Source organism: Podarcis tiliguerta (assembly GCF_965153285.1).
Source record: "Podarcis tiliguerta genome assembly, chromosome: 1".
Lineage (NCBI taxonomy): Eukaryota > Metazoa > Chordata > Lepidosauria > Squamata > Lacertidae > Podarcis > Podarcis tiliguerta.
Genome location: NC_139534.1, coordinates 54,037,181 through 54,061,775, shown reverse-complemented (window position 1 = coordinate 54,061,775; position 24,595 = coordinate 54,037,181). Strand labels below are relative to the sequence as shown.

The window sequence follows — 24,595 nt, the reverse complement described above, 5'->3', positions numbered from 1 at the left end:
TAACCATAGTAACCTCAAGTAAATAAAGCACATCTGAAATGGCAGTCAAGAGTGGGTGGGTAAGGTGGACGACAGAATCAGGAACAAGGCTAAAAGAGCCAGGCGGGAGGAGATGCTGTCTCAGGATGGCAACCACATTTGCTAGAACCTGGTCATTGGTTGGTGGCATAGAAATTATCTAGCCCATGTGTGAGATAGAAAACAGTATGGCTGAGAATACTGTGTTTCTGTGCTGTTTTGAGAAGTGTAACTTCTGGGATAAACATGGACATACTTGTTGGGTGGAGGGCTTTGCTACATTGTGGAAGAGACCAGACCTTCATTTCTGATCATGTTTCATCATTTTATTTTCCCTAACGCAATGACTTTAAACGTGTGAGTCATGAGGCAAGGGGTCTCTGGTCAAATCTAATCTCTGTTAGGTATCCTTAGGCAAACCATATCTCTTGACCCTCATCAGTAACATGGGGACAAGAACACTGATCTGCCTTCCAGAATTGCTGTTAGGATTACTAAGAGAATGTACTGAATTATTCTGAAATACCATATAAGTATAAAAACTGATTTTTATTTTCTTAACCCTGCTATAGCTGCTGCTGGAGGAGTACGCAAACAGCGATCCCAAACTGGCACTTACTGGAATTCCTATTGTCCAGTGGCCAAAGAGGGATAAGGTAAATAATGGATCCATGACTTAACTCAAATATCTTGGAGACTTGGTGGAGGGAAGAGGAGTTCTGTGCTGGAAAGTGTTGTCAGTTGACAAGAATAGCCTCATAATTTAAACCAAAGAACCTTACACCAGTATAAGGTATAAGGGCAGTAGCAGAGTAGGTCTGGGCACAAATCACAGGTATTAAAATGAAGTGCAGTATAAATATGAGGATAAAGAAACCAGGGGGATCATGATCATGGCTTCACTTTCTAGGAGATGTGATTGCCCAAATCCAGAATTGGTTAATGATAAAACACAAGTTCATTATTTAGACATTGTGCCTCTGAGATCAAAGTCCTAATTCTTTCCATACACAATCTCTTCCGTTCCAAATTCCTGACTTTAAACTTCATGCATCTGTCATCTGGATCTCTTCTGACAGATTATTGTTTCCTTGGTTGATTATATGAGCCTCCTAATTTCTTGCTGTCTTTTCCCCCCACCAATGACAGCTCAAGCTTCAGGCTCGGCCAAAGTTAAGATTACCTACCATCCCTATCACCAAGCCACACACCATGAAACCCGCGCCACGGCCAGCAACTGTGAGACCTACAGTCTCTCCTATAGTGTCTGGTGCCCGCAGAAGGCGGGTGCGATGTCGTAAATGCAAGGCCTGCTTGCAAGGTGAATGTGGCATGTGCCACTACTGCAGGGATATGAAGAAGTTTGGGGGGCCTGGTCGTATGAAGCAGTCCTGTGTACTACGGCAGTGCTTGGCGGTGAGTCCTGTGGGATATTGGGTGGGGAAATTGCTTATCTCTGTGGAAGGTTCTAACAGTAGGGGATGAAACCTGTCGTACGTCTCGAAAGGCAAAAGAGCAACTAATGAGGTTGATTGAAAAGCCTTGGGAACAAATGTGGTTGGCACTGGAAAGTAGTCAATGTCGTTCAGTGCATTCTATAGAGGCAAATGGGGTTGGGGAAGTGGGATAACCATCCCCTGAAGCTTAGAAGCAAGCCTGTGGTATAACTTCCTGTTTCACTCTTCGTTTGCTTTGTAGCCCAGACTGCCTCACTCTGTTACATGTTCACTTTGTGGGGAGGTAGATAAGAATGAGGATTCGCAGGACTTTGAGAAGAAGCTAATGGAGTGCTGCATCTGCAATGAGATTGTTCACCCAGGTTGTCTACAGGTAAGAAAGTTTACTTGACTCATCTCAATACAGGAGTGTCAGGAACAGATGCATTGCTGGAAATCACCTTTGTGTATTTTTCCTCTGCAGATGGATGGGGAAGGGCTACTGAATGATGAATTGCCCAACTGCTGGGAGTGTCCGAAGTGCTACAAGGGAGATGAGTCGGAGAAAGGCCAGGTAAGAAATGGATTTTCAAACATTGGCACATGCCTTCTGTGTTGCATGCTACTCTTGGGTAATGAAGAGGCACACTGTTTGCACCTAGCCTGTACCTAAGGCATTGGGGAGAGAAGGTTCTTTGGGTATCCTGGGTGTTTATCCTCGTGCACTTTGGGAAGGCTTAGTAGGAACCACACGAGTGTGAGGTGAGCACTAGGAGAGCTTCTTCTGTTGAGTAAAAGAGTTCCACCTGGAAATGAGCACTGGTGACACCATACAATGTTAACTACATGATGGAGCCACTTTACAGCTTTTCCACCGCCACCTTCTTGGCATCTACAGAGAGCTCATCAGCACATGAACTGTAACATCTTGCTGGAGAAACAGTTCCTGGAAGGGCAGCAAAATCAACTTCCATCAACCAAGCAGTGGACATGTTATCAATGGCAGAAACTGACAAGACTGCCCTGGGAGAAATACAATTGCAAGATCCTGCATAGAGTTGTGCCTGCTGCCCCAGCAAAGAGCATCCCAGTGAAGGCAAGCAGGGATGGGGGCAAGGGACTGGTAATCTCTTATTACCATCACAGGAGTTATTACGATCTGGCATTCTGTTAGAATAGTGCCCTGCAGCACTTCATTCCAGTCTTGGGGAACTTGAACCATGGCAGTCAGCGGCCTGTTTCTCCTACATGTTTTGTGATGGAGATCTGCTTTTAAATAAGCCATAGCTTAGCAGAGTGAAGAAATTGGCTGAACCCTTCCCTTAACATCTGTTTGAAAATTGAATCTAACAGCACATTCTTGAGCAGGGAAATTAAGATGCTGATACAAATAAACACTGCATGGTTCAAGTCTAGTATAACAATTGACTCGTTCCTCACATCAGCTACTTATCTTCAAAGTTGGGTGTATGTGTGCATCTAGTGTTCTCACTTGTATTCTGCAGCTTGGTGACATTTTATTAGATCTACATAACCCATCAGCTTTCACTAAGTGACAAAGTCCAATTTCTTCAACCTTAATGTAGCTAACGTGAGGGCAGTTTGGAACAGAGTTCATACTATAGCCAAATGAATGGATTCAAATGGTATGGGCCCGGCGTGGCCTTCAAGGAAGTAATCTGGGAAGAGAGACAGTACTTCCAGTAATTTCACTTGCAGGTGCTCTGGAATGCTAGTAGGATTTTCCGGGCCCAGTACACTCACTGTATGTAGGTTGGGACCTTTTGCCTACCCATAAGCTGACAACCTGCTACCTGTATACGTACTTTAAGTAATTGTAAAATTGCAAGCTTTCATGCAGTATATTGCTACCTAATTATTTTCTAGGCTAAACTTTTTGTTTGACTACTAGCCGGGCATGGTTTCTACTGAGAGGTCCCATTAAGTTCAATGGGACTTACTCCCAGATAAATGGCTATAGGTTTATAGCCCAGTTAGGTAAGGAAGAGAAAGGAGACTCTCCCCACACACCATTCTTTTTAATGGACCCTAATTAAATCATCCAAAAATATACTCTGATCACCTCTCTACTTTGCTAGCCCCATTATTGAAAATGGTTGTGTGTGTTTTTACTGGTGGGAAGCAAGGAAAATAAAGTAAGATGGATTCAATTTACTGTATTTTTCCATATATAAGTCCATCTTTTTGGCTAATTGTTTTGAGTCAAAAACTGGGGGTCGTCTTATACACGGATGATGAATGCGCTCTGGCTCCGGTGGGGTGGCCTGGGATCGGGCTCTGGTGCAAGTGGCCTGGGCTTAGGCCCAATTTCTTAATTTTGTGTTCAAGAAAATAGGGGTTGTTTTATGCATGGTGGCATCTTATACTGTATTGGCCTGAATATAAGACACACCCTAATATAAGCTGCACCTTTAAAATTCAGGGGGGGGGGGAGAGAATATCCGAATATAAGCCACTCCCTTAAAATTCCAGAGGCACTCACACCCGTTCCATTTTACCATATGTCTGTTTCAATAGCGATATCGTAAAAGCCAATTTTTGTAAGGTCATGCCGCACTTTAAGTTTTCACGGTCGGAATTTGGAAACAAAAGGGCAGCTTATATTCAGGCCAATATGGTACATGGAAAAACACGGTACTAACAAAGGGCCAAAGACAGCCTTTAACTTCCTAACCACAGCATCACCACTATCTCGTCTCATGTAACCTTGTTGCAATAATCTGTCTCTTCAAAAACACCACACTGTTCACTTTTTTTTACTGATACAGAAAACAAAGTAGTTCTTCTGTCATTTTGGTTTTAGGAGACCAGTGTGGGGAGGAACTCCGTCATGATTAGGACTGGTGTCCTATTTTTATTTGCCTGGGAGTGAACCCCATTGAACTCATTGGAGTTTACTTTTGAGTCCTCATCTGTAGAATTGTACAGTAATATGGCTACCCTGATATATTGCTTTCAGAAAACTTTGCTTTGAGACAGTAGGTGCCATACACAGAGAATACTTCCTCCAAGGACTTGAGACTCCCTGGGGATGATGATCATTTCCGTTCATGTCAGTGCAGGCTCCCATTGGCTTTCAACAATTATTTTAGGAATTCAGCATAACTATAAATGCCAGAAAAATCTGTGTTCATATGTAGTGACAAGAATGTGTTTGCATTACATATGTAGACCCTGATGTCAATAGATTGTGTGCAGCTGCTGCATTTTATGTAAAATTTGCTTCAAAGGGAAGAGGATAAGCCTGAGGTTTACAAAGGGATACAACTTGGAAAGAGCTGCAATTTTAATAATGCATTAAACATTTCTTTCAGACATCTTCTGCAGTGGTAGAGTAACATTGTCTTTGATCTGTATCACTGTAAACTTTGTTTCCTGTCCCTTTGCTGTAGCTAATCCATAAACTAAAGTACAACAATGGTATCATCCTAAAGAGTTTTCTTAAGAGAAAAGTGGCATGTAGGTTAGCCCAGTTTGTGTTCTTCCTCGGGTTCTGCAAGTTCATTTGTCTACAGGAGTGGTGAAAATTGACAGTTCTTTTATCTGATCTTTTAACATACCAACTAGATCAGGCATATGATCCATATGTTTTTGAACATCCATCAACCCCAGTCAGCGTGGCCAGTGGTCAAGGATGCCGGGAACTGTAGTCAAACACCAGCAGGACACTGTATTGACTAGACAAAGGGGAATTAATGGGTGGCATTCAACTCAGTTTTACTCAGAATAGACTTGGTGAAATTAATGGACCTAACTTAGTCAAGTTCATTAATTTCAAAGTTAGGTTTGTTAATTTCAATAGATCTGTTCAGGGTGAAACTTAGCTGAATTACTCTCCAATCCAATGTTTCTAACCTAAAATCTCTGAAGTAGGAAAATTAGTAAAGCCATCACTATTTTAGAAGAGGTTATTTACGTTAGGACTGTAATAGTGTTTATTAACTAAGAAAATGAAGACATGCTAAATTTATTTTAAAGCTTTGTCTTGCTTTCCTTTAAATCAACCCCATAAATACTTTTATCAGCCCTAAAGATACAGAAGCACGTTCATTTTTTGTTTGGTTGGTTTTGTTTTTAAGCTTGCCTTCTAAATGCCAATAAAGCTGGATACACTGTTCTTTTCGTATCATTTTTTGGAGATGAGATTGAGAGCAGGGCTGTCCATGTTTATCTCAGTAGTGGGTCTGGGGAAGCTGGCTTCTGTGTGAAGTATACTTAAAGCGACCCAAGCTGCTTAGAGCTTTATAGGCCAAAACAAGCACTTCACATTGTGTCCAGAAGCAAATGGAGAGCAAGCACAGTTTTAAATGCTGGTGTCCTACACTTTAATAGAGTTGGCTATTGGAAAAATGGAATGACAGCGAAGAGTGTAAATTTCACTTCCTTCACTGACACCAGTGTGAAAGTAAAAGAGCTTATAATAATGAGCATCACCCACCCTGATGCATTTTACTTTTAAATGGAATGCATTCTACCATATAAATTTCAAAATTTAACTCCCTCCTGTTTTGGTCTTTACAATGGTAACTTGTTGCCACTCGCTTTGCAGAAGCGGAAAATGGATGATGGCGATGATGACACAGTCCAAGCCAAAGTTCTGCGTCCTTTGCGAAGCTGTGAGGAACCTTTGACTCCACCACCACATTCGCCTACCCCAATGCTGCAGCTAATACATGACCCTGTGTCACCACGAAGCATAGTGACACGGTCCTCTCCGGGGGCCGGTCCTAGTGACCATCACGGGCCCAGCCGGGATGAACGCTTTAAGAGACGCCAGCTACTTCGGCTGCAAGGCACAGAGCGCACAGTGGTGCGGGAAAAAGAGAACAACCCTAGTGGCAAGAAAGAGCTGTCAGAAGTAGAAAAGGCCAAGCTCCATGGTTCCTATCTTACAGTCACATTACAAAGACCTACCAAAGACATGCATGGCACTTCCATTGTGCCCAAGCTGCAGGCAATCACTGCCTCCTCCACTAATCTGCGGCACTCTCCTCGTGTGGTCATGCGCCAAAGTTCAGCCAGAGCACCCCAGCGGGGTGGAGATGAAGAAGCAGCTGAGGATGAAGAGGAGGAGGAAAGTGCAGAGGAGGAAGAGGAAAGTGCAGAGGAGAGTGGGGCAGCCAGACTGAATGGCCAAGGAGGCAGGGCTCCAGATAGTGAGGAAATCTGGATGCAAAAAGAGGTGTGGATGTCTGTCTTCCGTTATCTCACTCGCAAGGAGCTTTGTGAATGTATGCGTGTATGCAAAACCTGGTACAAATGGTAAGTGACTGCAGAACTGCCTATTTTAATAGTAGTTCTCTCTTTTTCAGAATGTTTTTATTAAACCCCTAAGCCTCTTGGATCCAATTCTGTGTGCTGGACTACATCTTGCAAATTTATATGTAATATGCAAATGTAAAAGGGGCAATTTGGGCAGAAGGCAGAAAGCAACTGTATTTAATAATACAGTGCATAAACTTGTGGAATTCATGTCACAGGATGTAGTGTTAGTTGCAAGCTCAGGTGGCTTTTAAAGAGGATTACACAAGGCTGTTGGTGGATTGTAACAGTTACTAAAAATTGAATCTCCACCTTCAGCACCAGTATAATGTCTAAGTACCCGGAAAATGTTGTAGACAAAGAAGCTTTTGATTTCTCATTCTTATCTTGCTTTTGAGTTCCCATGCCTAGTCACTGCTGAAAACAAAATGGGGTAGAGGGATCTTGATCTGATCTAGTGCAGCCATTCTTAGATAATTATCCTAGTAGTCTTTCATCATTTGGGTATCGTCTGACCAAACTCCATGTGTTGCTCCTTTCTGGTAAAGCTGTGTGTAACCAATAGGAATCAAAATGATGTCCTGAGGCTATTAAATCCTAAGAACTTGCTTAAGCAACTCTATGCACCCGAGTTGCTAGTTCTATACTTATTCTATATAACCATTGGACCTAGATTAGATGTAAAATCATCAGATGGACATGACCATATTTTACAATTGGGGAGAATTATACTTTCTCCCTCCATGTCTTAAGAAGCCCATCTCTGAAAAAGGGAGAGATACTCCCAGCTTCAGTTTCCCTAAATGCTGCTATCTTTAAGGAGAACCTGTCTTCAAGCATGAGCAGAAAACCTCAGATTCCTTGCTTCCCCACCCCCCAAAAACTTTCTAAGATGAAGAATGATTCAAGGGCTAAAAGTCAGAAAAATGAAGCATGCCCAATTCAAAAAATTCTGCAGTGGAGAGGTAGAGCTGATAAGATATAGCTAGTCTCAGTCAGCCAATATACACAAATGTAACTCTTAGCCTTAAGAGTTACCAGCGTAGTATCCCGCCTCAGCCAATTAATTGTATTAGAAAAGACATGTTACCTGCAATGAACACAGAATCAAAGCTGAAAGCTTTAAGGATATTCTGCTGATAGACCAGAGGCATCCTAAATCTGATACAGAAAAACTTAGATGGCAACCTCCTAATTCAGGAAGCCTTTTACGAGCCAGATTATATTTTTTTTGCCAATGTTAATATGCAAATGTCATATCTGGATATAACTTACGAGGAATATTCCAGCCCTCGAGGGTCAGCAAGAGCCCTACTACTATGAGGAGTAGATATTTAACTCAGTAGTTGAGCCCCTCAGATTTCAAAGTATGAAGTAATGTTGCCACCTGGGATCATTTGGGAGGAAGAGTGAAGTATAAGTGTAATAAATAGGATAGCATCTCAGGTGTTTCAGAATTAGAAGCTTAGGACTCCAAGGAGAATACATGGGCATTGCTTACCCCTGCAGCAAGACAGTCTTACCCCATGTGTATTCCAACCAGCAGTGTGAGAGTCAGAGAAACATACATATCAGAAAGACATTACTTTATTCATTCATCAACAACTTCTCAAAAGCACACATTTTTTTTAAAGGTGATGATGTAGAATCCCTTAATATAAATTCTCGGTCACAAAGGAATGCAATAATTTTTGTCTTGGCTCAATTAGAAAATATTGTAAGTTTTTTATTATCAACACAAGTTTTCTTTTCCACCCAATTTTCCTTCACAACTGTGAATAATGAATTAGCTTTAAAGTGTCTTACAAGTTTTTCATTTCCCAAATAAGATTTTGTGGGATACCCTCTACCTTGAATATGTTTACACAGAGAAGATCTAGGATGATGATGTTAGGAAGGTGAACATATATCCATCCTACTACCTTAATTCCGATTTTCTTTGTTAGATATATAATGTGTAGTTTTCTAGAAGTTAAAGTGTGCTTTGGTTCTATAAAGCTTCATAGATGGAAAAGAATAGTCTTGAAGGTGTATCTAGCAGTAGCCTTCATAGTCAGTTACTTTAGCTATTTTTCAGTGATCTTCAAGAACCATATTTCTATTATCCCCGTGGAAAGAATAAATTTAAGTGTCTCAAAGGAAACACAATATTGTACCAGATACACCTGTTGAAGGGCTGAGGGAAGTTGACTAAGTCCAAGAGAAAAGAATTGGGGTTACCTACCCATCATAGACTAGAGGGGCGTTTTCTCTCCTTGGTTTCAAAAGACATAAGTACTAAAGGTAAAGGGACCCCCTGAACATTAGGTCCAGTCGTGGCTGACTCAGGTTGCGGCGCTCATCTCGCTTTATTGGCCGAGGGAGCCAGTGTACAGCTGCTGGGTCATGTGGCCAGCATGACCAAGCTGCTTCTGGCAAACCAGAGCAGCACATGGAAACGCTGTTTACCTTCCCGCCAGAGCGGTACCTTTTTATCTACTTGTACTTTGACATGCTTTCGAACTGCTAGGTTGGCAGGAACAGGGACCGAGCAACTGGAGCTCACCCTGTCGTGGGGATTTGAACCGCCGACCTTCTGATCGGCAAGTCCTAGGCTCTATGGTCTAACCCACAGCGCCACCCGCGTCCCTACATAAGTACTTCTCAGTAAAAGATCCTGCCACAAATAATTGGTCAGAAACCAATAAGTGTAAAGAGTTTGTGGAAAGGTGTATTTCTAGTCTAATACAGTGTGCTTCAATTAGGTGTGGTGACAGGAGATTGTGGACGAAGATTGACTTAAGCAGGTACAAGTCCATCACACCCCTGGCACTGGGTGGCATAATCAGGAGGCAGCCAGTCAGCCTTGACCTCAGCTGGACCAATATTTCCAGAAAACAGCTCACCTGGCTCATCAACAGACTACCAGGTTTGTGTTTTAGGTAGCTGGGATGGTGCATCTTCACTATTTGCTTTAGTTTCAACATTATTGAGTTAAACTGAATATTCCACTATACAGGTCAACTTTTTGGTGCCTGTGAGCACAGTGGTACCCTTGAAGTTTCCCCCTGCCACCCACTACCTGAACCCCAGCTTACTCGTAGTGAAAGTGGTTACATCCCCCCCCCCCTGAAAAGTGCATAAAGACAGAAGATGGCAGAGTGACTTCAACTTCCAGCTCTGTGTGCTTTTCAATGCACAGATTAGTTCTATTGCAGGCATACCCAACTCCCAAGAAACTGTGATCTACTTCCAGTATAAAAAAACTGGCAGTGATCTACCTATTCTCATTGGAGGGAGGAGGAGCGTGCGTGGGGTTGGTGGATTGCCCAGAGCAGGAAAGGGGTTAGTTTAACCTCAGGTTTGCTAGTAAAACTGAATTACTGTTTCACAAAATGATGCATGTCTAAAAAGTTGGTCACCAACATGGAAAGTTTGGAAAGCTCTGCAGTGGAGTCTTGACGAGCCTCAAAAATTGGCTTGGGGGCCAAATACATCTCCTAAACTTAGGGTGGGGAAGTCACTCCTACTTAACCTGAAATGAGGGCTCAAAATAGATCATTGGTTTTGTTTTACTCTCTGATGGATTGGGGGTAGTGCCATGCTGTTAGCTCTGCATGAAACATAACCGTTCTGAAGTAGAAGGAACTAATATTTTCCATCTTTTGCTGTGCTACAGGCCTCAAAGACCTCATCTTGGCAGGCTGCTCCTGGTCAGCAGTGTCTGCTCTCAGTACCTCCACCTGCCCCCTTCTCAGGACACTTGATCTTCGGTGGGCAGTAGGAATCAAGGACCCTCAGATTCGGGACTTGCTCACACCTCCATCAGATAAACCCAGTATGTTTTGCCTTCTGGCTATACCAGTATGTTGTGCTTGCTAGTGAGGTGGGGAAGGGAGAAAGCTGACAAGAGTTGGATGCAATGCAGGTCTTAAAAAGGAAAAATTCTGATCAGAGGGTGTAATTTCTACTTGCATGCTCTAGAGAAACAAGAGACTGTGCCTTCCAACTTACTTGCATATCTTCCTACAGGCCAAGACAATCGCAGCAAACTCCGTAACATGATAGACTTCCGGTTGGCTGGGCTGGACATAACTGATGCCACACTCCGGCTCATCATTCGCCACATGCCTCTGCTCTCACGACTTGATCTTAGTCACTGCAATCACCTTACGGACCAGTCAACCAACCTATTAACAGCTGTGGGGTCTTCCACGCGAAACTCGCTCACTGAAATCAACATGGCAGGTTTGTGCATCTTTGATTGTTTCCCCCGACATACTAAGGGCTGTGGACCATGTAAAATGGGTGGGAAATCTCTGATCTGTTGTCCGCGTTTGATCCACCAGCGGTTTAGCTGTGCAGCAGGTAGAGATGTGGCTGCCAGGATGTGCTCCCAATTGTGCATTTGCAAGGGAAAGTGGCCTTTGACTCGACCACCCCTCAGCTGGAGCTTTGGAAGCCCTGTACAGTGATCCAGCAGGCAGCTGTCTGTCTGTTCCATCACTGTGAGCGGCTTGCCAGTTCTTGGTGCAGAGGTCCTCACCCCACCCCACCCAACAGCCAGCTGGCTATTGGGCACAGCTGCACAAGGGATTTTGACAGGTGGGCAATTCCGCCCACCTTACAAGTTTACCCCTAATGTAAAGGCTGTATGCCCTCTTGCCTCACCGAGGTTTCTCTTTTGCTGGAAGAAAGAGAAAATATATCTAAATTTATCCAAGAAGTTTTTGCTCCAGACCAGAGGGATAAATGAAGGATTTAGTCCCAGCAGCCTCATGATGAGGCGGGTGTTATTTCCCTTTTTTACAGGCCTCCCCCGCCACGCAGCCCTCATTGTTTGTGGGGTTAACAAAATAGTAATCTGAAGTTGCACTTAATCTTCAAGTATTCAGATCTGGATATACTGCAATACTGTCTTCTTTAAAAGTATTTCTAGTGACATATTTGAAGCTTGTGTCCCTATGTAACAGAAACACATACCACCTCAATATGCAATACAGGCTGACAGATCATGCCAGATGGAAAATGAGCCTTAAGAGAAATAATCATGTTCCAGCTTTTCTGTCTCCCTCTAGCATAAGAAACTGCTACTAAGGGTCTAATGGTTCACTGTTGCCTGATTCACAAAGAGTGGCTGCCTATGTATGTCTTGTCAATACAAAAGTCAGACTTGTTCATATTAAGCTGTCAAAAGTTGTGAGGCTTATCAGGTTGAGGTGTGTTGGTATTCAAACAAGCAAGTGCTCTTAAGTCAGAGTTTGAATAGAAGAATCACACTTGCAAACCAGAAGAATCATTTGTGTAATGTAAGAGTCTGGACACTTTGTATTTTCTGAGTATTTATACCAGTGCATTTGTTCTCTGAACACCTTTGTGGCGCTTGGCATTATGCAAATAATGGCACTTGTCATCCTCTCCACAGGCTGCAATAAGCTCACAGACCAGTCCCTGCTGTACCTGCGGCGCATCTCTAACGTCACCCTGATAGACCTGCGTGGTTGCAAGCAGATCACCCGCAAGGCCTGTGAGCACTTCATCTCAGACCTGTCAATCAACAGCCTCTATTGCCTGTCTGATGAAAAGCTGATCCAGAAAATCAGCTAGAGATTTGCCACACACAGACTGAAGAGAAGGAAAGATCCCAGACAAACCCCTCTTGGAGAGCAGACCCTTTCCTCCCCTCCCCCGTTTCCCCCACATCCACAGGCAGGGAAGAGATGCCTGTCTGACTGTGACTGTAATGTCCCTCCTCTCCTTGGGACTTCTGCAGACCAGAAAATCTCACCAGGCATTTGAGGAAGTGGCGAGATTGCTGGACGGGTGCTCTTGTGGGGTGCTTGCTCATCAGCTACATGCTCTAACTTGATGTTTTGTAGCAGCATTTTCAAGGGGGGCGTGCCCCTTTCCTTTCTTCTCAACCCTTCCCCCTCTACCATTATATCCCACAAAAAACAACTATACTTACCCATCAGATTGTGGGGGGAGGATCAGACCTGGATGGTGTAGAACAGGTGCACTTTTGCACCCTGTTTCCCTGCTGTCTTGGTATGCAATTTCTTAATATGTCATTGGGCTTGGGAGTCACTTCTCCTGCCCTTCCACACTCTGCTAAGCTTTCTTTCCTTGCCCTTCAGCAGCTGAACGGGCAGCAACTGCTCTGGGCTGATTACGCAGAGCAGTAGTGTAATGTCTACAGCAGCAGTGCCTCTTGTCTGGTAAGGGACTCTCCATGTGCCCCCAGGTCAGCCTGCAGGCACCTTCCAACATGAGACTAGAGCGGGGGTGGCTAAGTGTTCATACGGAGGGAACCATGTTCTTGCCGTCAACTTTCCCAAGAAGGGGAGTTAAGCGAGCATGCTCATCCTCTGAAAAGATGGCGGCGTTTGTAGAGGGAAAGCTGCAACAGAGCTTGGAGGCTTGGGAGGCACCTAGTGGGATTTCTTACACCAGCGGAAGTGGTCTCTGTCCCATAGTCTGTGGAAACGAGCATTCTTGGGAGATGCTGGCCGACGAAGAAATGCCTCCATCTTGAGTTGCATAGCTGTTGGCTCTTGAGCTGGGAGACGGGTCAATGCCCCATTAGCTGCCTCTCTTTCTTTGCAATGAATGGCCGGTCCAAAGAACTTCTCTCTTGGGCAGCAGAGAGCTTTTTGCACTTTAGAAAGAAAGGTAATATTTTGGAACCCTATTTTATTTCCCCCTGCCCGAGTGACTGGACACTCCTTCCAGCTGTCTGAGCTTGTCAGGGTTTGAATGCACACTTTGCACTCTGCTCTCTTCCCCATAGCGATAGCACAAATTAGACTGCCCTTCACCCCGCCTCCCCCTCTGAGCCTCGCATGGCAAAAAAGAGCTCTCCAGTGTCTGCGCAGCAAGGGAAAGGAGGAATCTGGAGGAAAGCCCAATCCACCCTCGCTGCTTCTGAAGCAATAAGGGAGGGGGAGGAATCCACCCCATAGCTCTCTCAATTGCCCAGCCCGATTGCATTGAATGCTGCGGCACCTGAGCCTCAGGGAAGAGCAGCTTCCCCTGCACTGATGGGGGTGGGGGATAAATATCTAGATCTACTGAATCCCAGAGGTTCCCCCTCACTTCCACATGAGGAGCAGGCTTCTTTGCCGAGAGAACAATGCTAGTGTGATGAGTTCCAGAGTGCCTCAGTACACAGGAGCTTTGCTGCAAATTGAATTTTTCTACAGAAAACGCCCACTGATCTTCTTCTAGAAGTGGAAACCTTCTGCCTTGTTGTGTTGGCTCCTGTGGAAAAAAAAAATATTGTAGAATCAATCTCTTGCTTTTGTTTTCTTTCAAAAGAGGAAGGTGAGAATAGCCATAAATAGGAGGTTCAAGTGCATCAGCCCAGATAACTCCCACGGAGATCTCTAGGCTCTGGATATTTTGTGTTTTGTTTTGTTTTTCCAAAGTGGGAGCACCTTCACAACTCTCCATATGCATTGGTCAGCCGGAGAAGTGCTGAAATGCAGCAAGTTGGCATGTCAGGAGCATTAGTCTGGGAAGAATCTCGTCCTGCGGCAAGAGGGATAAAACAAGTAGCAGACTGATCGGGTGGGGTATTGGCTTCGCTGTCCTACAGCCTTCTCAAATGTGGCCCTCAAATGACTGTGGCTTAAACTTCAAAGCAAATTGTGATACTTCAATGCCTAAACTGGCCCCCACCTCAGAGGGCAATTGATGACATAAAGCAAAGAGAAATTATATATGAAATCACTTAGTGATTTAAAACAAAAACATGCTCCCTAAATAAATCTCCCTAAAGAAAGTCACTATTGTCTAAAAGGGTTTGGTTGTTCTTTTGTGTTCTTTTGTTTTTGTTTTTTTGAAGAAATTGTAAATATATATTTTTTGTTGCTAACTTAGAGTCAATCTCCAATGTTGTGCTTTAAAATTAAATGTAAACATTAAGGGTAAAAGAAACCAAGTCTTGCGCTCTCTCGGTTGACATGTTTAGGGTTGGGGGATATTTGGGGCTAAAGGGAGGGGAGCTAGTTGGGATTTTTTCATTTTCTAATCATTTGCCAATAATGGTTTTAGAGAATCTTTCCTCAAACATATTACCACAGGAATGAGAGACAAGTGAAAGGGGGAAGAGAAGATACCAGCCTCTGAAGGGAGACCTTGTTTCATGGGGTGGATTTTGGAATAAAAATTTCAAGAAAAAACATGCGGGTCTGCATATTGATTGCAATGTGAGCTCAAATCCAAGGGCAACTACAGTCTGAATGAGAGAACCCAGTGGGTAATTTATCCTCCCTATATATAGGGACTTGTGTATCCCATGCTATTAAAATTTTGTACTCAGGCAATCCAAATTCTGTGTCCAGAAAAACTGAATTCTCTTAACTTGCATCAGTTACACAACCTTGTTCATTTTGCATAGCTTTGTAGGTTTTAAAAAAAAGATATAATTATGCCAACTTAGGTAGACATGGGAGATGGACATTGAACTAAACTGGGTACTTGAAGCCCTATTCTCAACCCTTGGAAATACTGCTTTAAGACTTTGGCAAGCATTACCCCTACATTTTCAAGCATACCTTAAAAGTCACAAGGACTAGGAAGTTTTCTTTAAAAATTCTGCTAAATTCTGCATTGTCTACCATTTTCTGCATGCCAAGAGTATTGCAGCATATAAATAGCCCTGCTTATATCAAATAGAGGAGTGTTTCCAGGACCACCACACAATTCTAGGTCGAAGGACCCATTACTATAGTTGAAGCCCTTAAGCTTGTTTGGTCTTAGATGGAACATTGTAATGACATTTTGGGCTGTAAGCTCATTGGTAATTTGTAAAAGATAGTGATATTGTTGCACTTCAAGATGGTAATTGAGTTTCAAGATAAGTTTATGAGATAACTAAGGCGTGAAACTTTTTCCTTGTAGAGCAGAATAACAAAAACTGAGCAAAATAACATTGAGATAGAATTCCATTGCAATAGCCGCGTGATTCAAACTCCCAACGCCATCTTCCAGGAATCATGTGTTTTGCTATTAGTTTTGCACTCTTACCTAGCACACTGGGTACATCTGGCTAAGCAAATTTGTAAGGCACAGCCACCTCCCAAATACTGATATTCATCCCAATCTTCTGGAATTCTTTTGCATTCACAATTTGTTACATTTTCCTCTCATGCCCAATTAGTGCTTTATTTTCTCCAATCCCTTTCCCTGTCAGCTTTTTAATTTTACTGGCTTCTTGCATTGCTCCTACCTGAGATACAACGTAATCATTTCCTAAATGAGAGTACGTTTTTTTCATAATTTAATGTAAAAGTAACACATAAAGTTCTTATCTGTTTTGTATGCAAAGTACAGATGTATCAAGGTCATTTAAGTTGGCTGTTCTTGTTAATTAATTCTATTTGTAGACCACCCTGTACCTGTAGATCTCAGGGCTGTTGTGAGGGGCTATCCAAAATTATTTTTAAAAAAATCAGACATTTATTTTTAACAGGCTATAGCATCTATATCTGGCCTTATACTTTCTTAATATTACTAAATATATTGGTACTCTTCAAACTATATGAATATCAACAATGAGAGGTGGTGGACTCTCCTTCCTTGGAGGTTTTTAAACAGGTTGGATGGCCATCTGTCATGGATGCTTTAGCTGAGATTCCTGCATTGCAGGGGGTTAGACTAGATGACTCTTGGATCCCTTCCAAGATTCTATGATATCTGAACTATTTATCCAGTCCCTTCTGGCTCACATGCTACAACCTGTTGGTATAAATGTAACTTCAGGGCACTGTGGCCAAAATTGCTGGACTCAATTTTCAAAACACGTTGGAAAAATCGGAAAAGGCTCGGGAAAATGAGTACTGTAGATACCTGGGGGATGAGGGAAAGATCTCTAATTATAAGCTGCCCTGGGAACACTGTAGTGTTGAGGATATAGGATAAAGCTGTCAAATAAAAACAGAAGTTTTCATTCTACGTATTGGCTTCTGATAGGAGCAAGTGCTAATCTAGCAGACGTATATGACAGCTGCTAGCTGAAAACAAATCAGGTAAATCTAGTTACAAAAAGTTCATAATAGCAAGGCCAACTCGTTGGAGCCCTTTACTGAATAGCGTTTGGGGCACTTGTTGAAGATGCCCTGACAGTCTAACAAGTGACTGAGAGAAGGCAGGAAATGCAGCATGAAATATGCTGGCCTATAAGGAAAGCAACGATCATGTGAGCTCATACTCTCAGATCTGTAAAAGGGTGTTAAACATGTCACTTCCTTAGCGTATGTATATGAAAGCCAACTAAAGAGTCTTTGTAAGAAATTGAATTAACAAAGTGTCTTCTGCAGGTTGGTTTGCAAGCTTCTCTTAGGAAGTGAGGTATACTTTGTGTTCATTCTGTCAAAAGTTCATGCTAATGGTATATCCTTTATAACTGAAACCGAAAGAAATGTTAGAAGGTGGAAGCAAACCTCAAAGATTGCAGCTGTCATGCAGTGATGCATTTGGACTGTCTTGAGCAGCCCCAGGTTTAATCTCCCAATTGAAAGGATCTCTAGAAGTAAGACGTCTGTGTGTGGCCTAGCAGATCCACCACCAGCTCTGGCCTAAATTGACCAGTTTTCCGACTCCATATAAGGCAATATTTTATAAGCACCAGCATCTTTGCTACTTTGAAAACACTGTTTCTCATTGGTTGAACAACTGTCAGATAATAGAGCACAAATAGTAAATTAATTCCCTTTGATTTTTAAAAATATACTTCTGTTTGTGAAAATGTTAACTTCTCTCTCTTTAGCAGCATTTAAACTGTGCTTTCTATTGCCCCAGCTCCCCCCACCCCAACCATCACCCTTCAAAAGCAAGCATTGGTGGTGTATGTTGCCACCGTTTAACTTAAAGCCTCAAATTTGGGCAATGTTTGTGGCTACAAATTGCTTCCTCCCTCCTGGAGGAAAAGTACCATCTGCTGAGCTTAATTTGTAATCTCCATATTTGGGGCCTTTAAACATCTCCCTAGAGTCCAATTTCCTAAATCCATACCACCCTCTTCCTCATTCATGGATTGATTAAAACCAGAAAATTGCTACTTGAGCCAACGGCAGCTTTTGGATGTTCTGATACTCTGCAGACAGTTTATTTGTGTATATCCACAAACCATGAGGTGGGCAAAATATTTTTGATTTAGATTAATTGATGTTTGGGGTCCCCGTATCACAAGAGAAGGATATGTACTGTGTACCTCTTAAACTGTGTGCTTAGTCTGGAAGAAGTTGAGTGTTCTCTGAGGAAGTTTTTAAGGAAATATCAGATCATAAGATTCACACTTAAATGTTCACAAGGTTCTAGATTTTGAATTTTGAAGCATCCTGATGTAAAATACAGAAGGCTCCTGCACCCTCGCTCATGGATCTGTTTTGGTGTATCTGCAAAATAGCAATGTATTTTAAAAACCAACATGAGTACAGTCGCTGTGGGTAAAACCTCAGCGCCTAGGACTTGCCGATCGTCAGGTCGGCGGTTTGAATCCCCGCGGCGGGGTGTGCTCCCGTTGCTCAGTCCCAGCGCCTGCCAACCTAGCAGTTCGAAAGCACCCCCGGGTGCAAGTAGATAAATAGGGACTGCTTACTAGCGGGAAGGTAAACAGTGTTTCCGTGTGCTGTGCTGGCTCGCCAGATGCAGCTTGTCACACTGGCCATGTGACCCGGAAGTGTCTCCGGACAGCGCTGGCCCCCGGCCTCTTAAGCGAGATGGGCGCGCAACCCCAGAGTCGGACACGACTGGCCCGTTCGGGCAGGGGTACCTTTACCTTTACCTTTACCTTTATAGACAACATGTAAGCACATTCAGTGCAAGAAGTGAACAACCCTGCAAACGCTGGCACAACCAGATCACTAGAGGATGAAAAATAAATCCATATACCAGGGGGCTGTGCTTGGCCATATGTCTCTACATATTTATTTGCAAATGTGCATCTCCCCTTCAAATATTCATGCTGTTCACCATGTAGTTATTGGTACCAGTTGGCCAGTATTTTCCTGGCCTAATTAGTAAAGCCATGATATCAAAAGTTGGCCACCCTGTGTGAGCACACCAGGAACATCTTACCTGGGTCAGGTGTAGAATGGTATTGAGGTTCTATATTAAAACAATGTTAATTTGCTCTATTTATTACCTTATTTATGTATTTACTTACTAGTCATTTGTTAGCTTTGTTTTGTTCTTCTACTGAAGTATCCTAAGATGCCTGAATCAAGCCAGTGAGGGAAAATAATTAAGCCGACAATCCTCTCTACCTGGGAGCAAATTCAATAGGACTTACCTTGTGTGTGCATGGCAAATAGCTTGGGATCTAAGTTACTAGATAGTAGAGACATACACCATCTGTTAGATTTCTATCCACATAGATTTACTACTCAAGCTTGAACCTTCTTGTAGGTAGCTAAGAGAATATTTTAGTTGCTCAAACTGTAGAGTGAGTTGGTACAAGGTTTTACAGGCAGAGAGGGGATTGTTGCATAATTTTACATTTACAAATGCCCTATGATGTAACATACGTAACATGAGAAAGCTTTAAATCTGTGGGATGGGGAAAATTAAATTGTGGTGGGGAAAATTAAATAGTGGGGAAAGGGGGTCAGATCTTGAAATGGGCTTTCCGGAGTACGTTTGTAGTATTAGTATTGTCTTTTACTTTTCCATAAGGTGGTCAGCTATGAGTCCCCATTTCTGCAAAAAACATTTTTCAGATGAGGTTTAACCCAATATTACTTCTCTAATTGTTACAAAACAGAGAAAGCCCCTTGGAAGAATTTGGAAACCCTTCAGCAAAGGCTGTTTTCTGTTGGTCTAAGCCAGGGGTCAGCAAACTACGGTCCGGGGCCCAGATACGGCCCACCAGGCTCATAAATCCAGCCCGCGGAACCTGCCGCCCCTTTGGTCAGGCCCTGTGCAGAGCAAAACTGGTACAGCATGGTGTTTCCTTGAAAAGAAGCCGCAGATGCCTCACCGCACTGGGACTGACTTCCCCGATGCTGGCACAGCTGCGGATTGGCTGCAAGAAGTTCCTGCAGCCAATCCAAAGCCTCGCCACCCACATGCTGAGGTAAACCCAGCGCAGCCATGGACGGAGAGGCTGGTGGGTAGGCAGCAGGTCTGGGCTGCACCATGGGCATCATGACGGGCCCATCGTGGGCTTCAGCCAGAGCTTGGCATGCCTGCTGGCCCCGCGCCTGGTGCCCGGCTCAGCACACCTGCTGGTGGTGCGTTTGGTGGCCGCGCAGGAACAGCTGGAGGGTGAGCTGCACGTCACCTGCCCGGCGCTCCACATGCATGGGCCGCAGCACATGGTGCACGCCACCTGGGAGCTCTGCAGGGACGGGCTGATGGAGCGGCTGCTGCTCGTCAACAAGGCCGGTGAACAGGGGGCACCGAAACATGCTCCTGAGCGTGTGCAGAGTACCTTCCTCCAGGTCCGGAGGCAGCTGCAGGACTGGCTTGCAAAGTATTTATATTTTTCAAAATATAGTCCATCCGTCCCCACAAGGTCTGAGGGACAATGGACTGGCCCCCTGATGAAAAAGTTTGCTGACCCCTGATCTAAGCTCATATATCAAACCAGACTAAAGTTCTAATGTGGACTGGAGGCCTGAATATCCTAGCTGCCATTTAAAAAAATAAAAAAATAAAATATAGTTCTACCTAGATAGAGGGATGATTTAAAATGATACCGCATCTATAAAAGCATCCAGGACAAGAGAATTAAGGACCTCACTGGGACTTGGTCACAATCCCATGGCCCTCCTTATAAAATGCAGTCTCTGATTCCTGACCTAGAGCCCGCTGTCCTAAAGGACTGTTCTGTTCAGTTAGCTGTACATGTTGTTTCATTTTCCTTATTGTCCTGCTGTCTTTCGTCATCCCTTAACCTCCTACAACTTTGCCTTGACTTCTGCTTGCCCCACTTATTGATGTCTTTAACAGAGGTACTCTGAAGACACTGCGGGTTTTGAATGGCACTTTGTTGGTAAAGATTAATTTGTTATGTGCATGCACAGAAACACACACATGGAGAGTCTGCTAAAAGGCTCAAAAACCAGTCATATACCTGACTCACCATGGATGGCATGAGCCAAACTTACAGCTCCTGATATTGACTGCTATTTTGTGTTTTAAGAAATTAAATATGAGTTATTACTAGTGGGCTTCATCTGCAAAACACTTCTGCTTGTGACTAACTTGTGGAATTTGGCTGACAAATCTGGATTTTGACTTGCACATTTTGACTTGAGTGTCGGAGACGGGATTGAATTTTGCTGTTTTACTCTGTTGTTGGCTTCCAACTTAACATATGGAAATGGTCACAAAATCTTGGGCATTCGTATTATGTTGATGACTCACAAGTTAAACTGAAGCTAAGCAGCAATTTTCCAACCTGAACCCAATAGTCTTTCTTGGAACTAAGCCTGAAATCCTGAACCAGCTTGGTTCTAATTTTTAATAAGCTGTTTCAAAAGATCTCTATTCTGTGTTTTCTCCATTCCTAGCCCTCCTATGTGGTGTTACAATGTAATAATAAACCACCTAAATCAAGTGATCTTGAATAGCTATTCTAGGAGGTTCCAGAGGGTTGTTTTTTTCATCCACAATGCTGCTTCTCAAAAGTGGAAGCTACAGTCACCAAATGTTTTCCCTGCCAAGTAAGGTCATAGTGATCCCATTAATAAAAGCTGAGTGGAGTATGTCAAGCCATCTATCCATGCAAACATCCTCAAGCCTGAAGGCTTTAAGCTATCTTCTCTCAAAGAGGTACCTGGTGTTCAACAAGCAGCTGTGTGACTGGGGAGATGGGTTTTTGATCCAGAGAAGGGCGGCTAGCCATTTTCTAGAAAAAGTCAGAATGGCAGCTTCAGAAATAACCCAATCAAGTTGTCATAAAGATCCTAGTTCTATCTTCCACTGATTTCTCAGTCAAGCTTATCTTCTGCCCCACAGAGCTGAAGTGAAGTAATAGTGCCCACATTGTCTGCAGGGCCAAAGAACTGAACGCAAGAGAGGTTGCAGCTTAAAAAGTTGCCCAGTTATTTCCTTGCCAAGGAACAGTGTTCAAAACCAAAACATTTGTTATTTCATTAAAAAAAAAAGCACCTTATCTACGTCACCTTTGCTTCAGACTTGTTTCTTCTTTTGTCAATAGTATGTAAAATGCTTCAAAGATTTATCAGATTTTATCTGTTACTCGTAATGAATTTTGCCTCTACAACAAAGTAATTTGTATCTCACAGTAAGGTAATAGCTTTAACAGTGTAGACTGGAATTGAGGGGAAGTTGCTACATGATTACAATATAGGGCCTCTCCCCTACTCAGTTCCCTTCTATTTCTGCCTAGCAGGTAATATTCCTTTCCAGTTCAGGATACTTTAAATATACATACAGCAAGACAGAAATTCCAATCCCTGTCTTCCACTGTCATTTGGTTAGTTCATAACCTCTGGTTCAGAGATTTTCTAGCAAAACTTCTCAAGAAGCTGTTCAGAAGCTTCCTCCATGAGATCAGTACCATCAGACAAATTTACCTGAAAGTGAAAAGGCCATAGAGTTCAGTAGGTGATACAGAACATGCTGTGCAGGCAAGAGTCCCAGGTTCAGTCCTTGGACCTTCTCCAAAAGCAGGCATGGGGAACCGTTGGCCCTCCAGATGCTGCTGAACTACAATGCCCAGCAACCCTGGCCATTGGCCAGCTTGCTGGGGCTGATGGGATTTGTAGTGCAGCAACATCTGGAGGACCAAAGGTTCCTTGCTGCTGTCCTGAAAATATCAGGCATTGGGTGATGGGGGAAGAGCCTCTTGCAAAGAGCTGGTGCTAGTCAGTGTAGTGGATTGTGCTAGGTGGCTGGAGAGTCTGACTTGGTAGAAAGCAGATTCCTATCTTCCGAAATGCAGCTTTCCCATCGCTCCCAACTCCCCAACCCCTACCCCAAAGCTAAATTTGGGAGGAGTGGCATCGTCTGAATCAAAAGGGTCCCCCTAGTGCTCAGCATGTGTGTGCGCGCACCCTATACTATCCTCTACAACACACAGGGTTTCCATAATGACCTGGCTGAATTCTACAGTAGTCTTTTGATATGGAAAGTCAAGGCAGAAAGTTTGAAAACCACTGTCCTAGTTATGCAGGCCCTAATAAGGAAATGTGTGTTGGCTTCCCCTGGAGCCCTACAGTACTTACATCACTTTAAACATATTATTTCCTGGCCACATATATGGCATTTTGCCGGCTTCTCCTCCGCAGGAAAAATTGGTCTCCTGCCCCAGGGTGGAGAGCGGTTTCTGTTGCATGGCGGTGCTGGTCTCACTTGGGCGAGGATGATCAATAGTAGTTGCTCTTCCTCCTCCTGGCCCTAGGTGAATGAGCTGGTGTGAACAATTCCGAATTATAGTGAATTCTGCTCTGGAGTAGGAGTGGGTAGACTTTGTTAACTTTGTGGCCCCTTTCCGTCGCTTAGTCTGTGCATATATGGGTGCGGGATCAGAAGCCTAACTACATCAGGACTGCCATATTTCAAACAGTGAAAATCTGGACAGAAAAGTTGTTGAGCTGTTGAGCTTTTGTTGCTGTTTGACCAAAGTTGTTGAGCTTTTTGGGCTGCCACCAAACATCCGGATTTTCCTGGACATTTACCCAATTTCCGCCTGGACACTGCTGCCGACTGCAGTATTTCGTATTTCTCCAGGAAAGTCCAGATATATGGCAACTCTAAACTTCATTGAACTTTTCTTGTTGTATTCAGATAAAATGTTCGTTGAAGCAATGTTATTTTTAGGTTTTCCTGCTAGAGCAACAGACATTTACTATACTGTGTAGTGGCCTGCTGATGAAAAACAGAGCTGCAAGAGCAAAGGTAGGGAAGAGTAATAATTCCAAGGACTGGAATGTAAATGCCTCACAGAATCCTCCTTGGAAACGTACCCTGGAATTATCCACACTAAGTCTCCCAAATGTGTGTGCTGCTCTGATCTCAAAGTCTGAATGGCTCAGACAAAGGCCTCTATTTTATTTATTTTCAGTATTATTGATATAAATAAAAGCAGGGGAAATACATGCACTTGGAAGATGTGAAGCAGTAGGTCACAGTGGAGTCCTGTGGTACCTTTCAGGTTGATTTATTAGTGCAGGAGTTTTTATAAGCCAGCAAACAGGCTTGCATCTGCTGAAAGGGTAAGGTCTGGCTTACCAGACGTAATGATGCCATACATGAAGTACTGTGAAATCCTATGCATGTTTACTTGAAAGTAAATCCCACTGTATCTCACGTAAATGGGTGCACAGAATTGCTGTTTTACTCTTTTAGAGCATCTGAGAATACTCTTTTGGCTTTGAAATGGAACAGTGTTTTAAAATGAAATCCTCTTGCAATGTGTATCTTGTAGTGGGGGAGTTAGAAAACAGTTCAGAAATCTTTAAGATGACTTTAAGGACACTGCCAGAACTGCAGCTTTCAAAGCTAGATTCAGGTAGGTGTTGGTCTGACGCAGTTGAAATATATATTAAAAAAAATAAAGAAGTTGTTCAGTAGTACCTTAGAGACCAAGTTTGTTCTTGGTATAAGCTTTCGTGTGCATGCACGGTATCCGAAGAAGTGTGCATGCACATGAAAGCTTATACCAAGAACAAACTTAGTTGGTCTCTGAGGTGCTACTGGACAATTTCTTTATTTTTTAATATATTTTGAGCTTTCAAAGCATTTTATATTATTCTTGAACAAAACAAGGTGCTGACAGTTTGTATCACCTTTCCTGAATACAAAATGACCTCCTCTGATTATATTCACAAGTGTTTCTCCCTTACTATAAGGATTTTAAAAACTGCTCTTTAAAGGAAAAACAGTGACTTAAAATCACCCAGCCT

The 24,595-nt window shown here is 43.2% G+C and overlaps 2 protein-coding genes and 1 long non-coding RNA gene across 6 annotated transcripts in view; 2 read left to right on the top strand and 1 right to left on the bottom strand.

Annotated features, from left to right (window-relative positions):
- KDM2A (lysine demethylase 2A) overlaps positions 1–15,049 on the top strand; it is a 51,224-nt gene extending 36,175 nt beyond the window's left edge. For all 4 annotated transcript variants that reach the window (XM_083442902.1, XM_083442901.1, XM_083442900.1 and 1 more), the window contains exons 14-22: positions 591–674; positions 1,168–1,434; positions 1,717–1,848; positions 1,939–2,028; positions 6,025–6,737; positions 9,482–9,645; positions 10,396–10,554; positions 10,749–10,964; positions 12,142–15,049. In XM_083442902.1, the coding sequence (XP_083299028.1) occupies positions 591–674; positions 1,168–1,434; positions 1,717–1,848; positions 1,939–2,028; positions 6,025–6,737; positions 9,482–9,645; positions 10,396–10,554; positions 10,749–10,964; positions 12,142–12,323 (2,007 nt within the window). In that variant the 3' untranslated portion in view covers positions 12,324–15,049. The remainder of the gene's footprint in view (positions 1–590; positions 675–1,167; positions 1,435–1,716; positions 1,849–1,938; positions 2,029–6,024; positions 6,738–9,481; positions 9,646–10,395; positions 10,555–10,748; positions 10,965–12,141) is intronic.
- The window catches only part of MAX (MYC associated factor X), a 703,696-nt gene that overhangs the window by 115,254 nt on the left and 563,847 nt on the right, over positions 1–24,595 (top strand). The gene's annotated exons all lie outside the window — the stretch shown is intronic.
- Positions 14,541–23,684, bottom strand: LOC310679399. The gene is made up of 3 exons (XR_014512214.1): positions 22,265–23,684; positions 17,932–18,115; positions 14,541–16,642 (listed from the first exon to the last, which is right to left on the bottom strand). It is a non-coding gene; the product is annotated as an uncharacterized lncRNA (long non-coding RNA).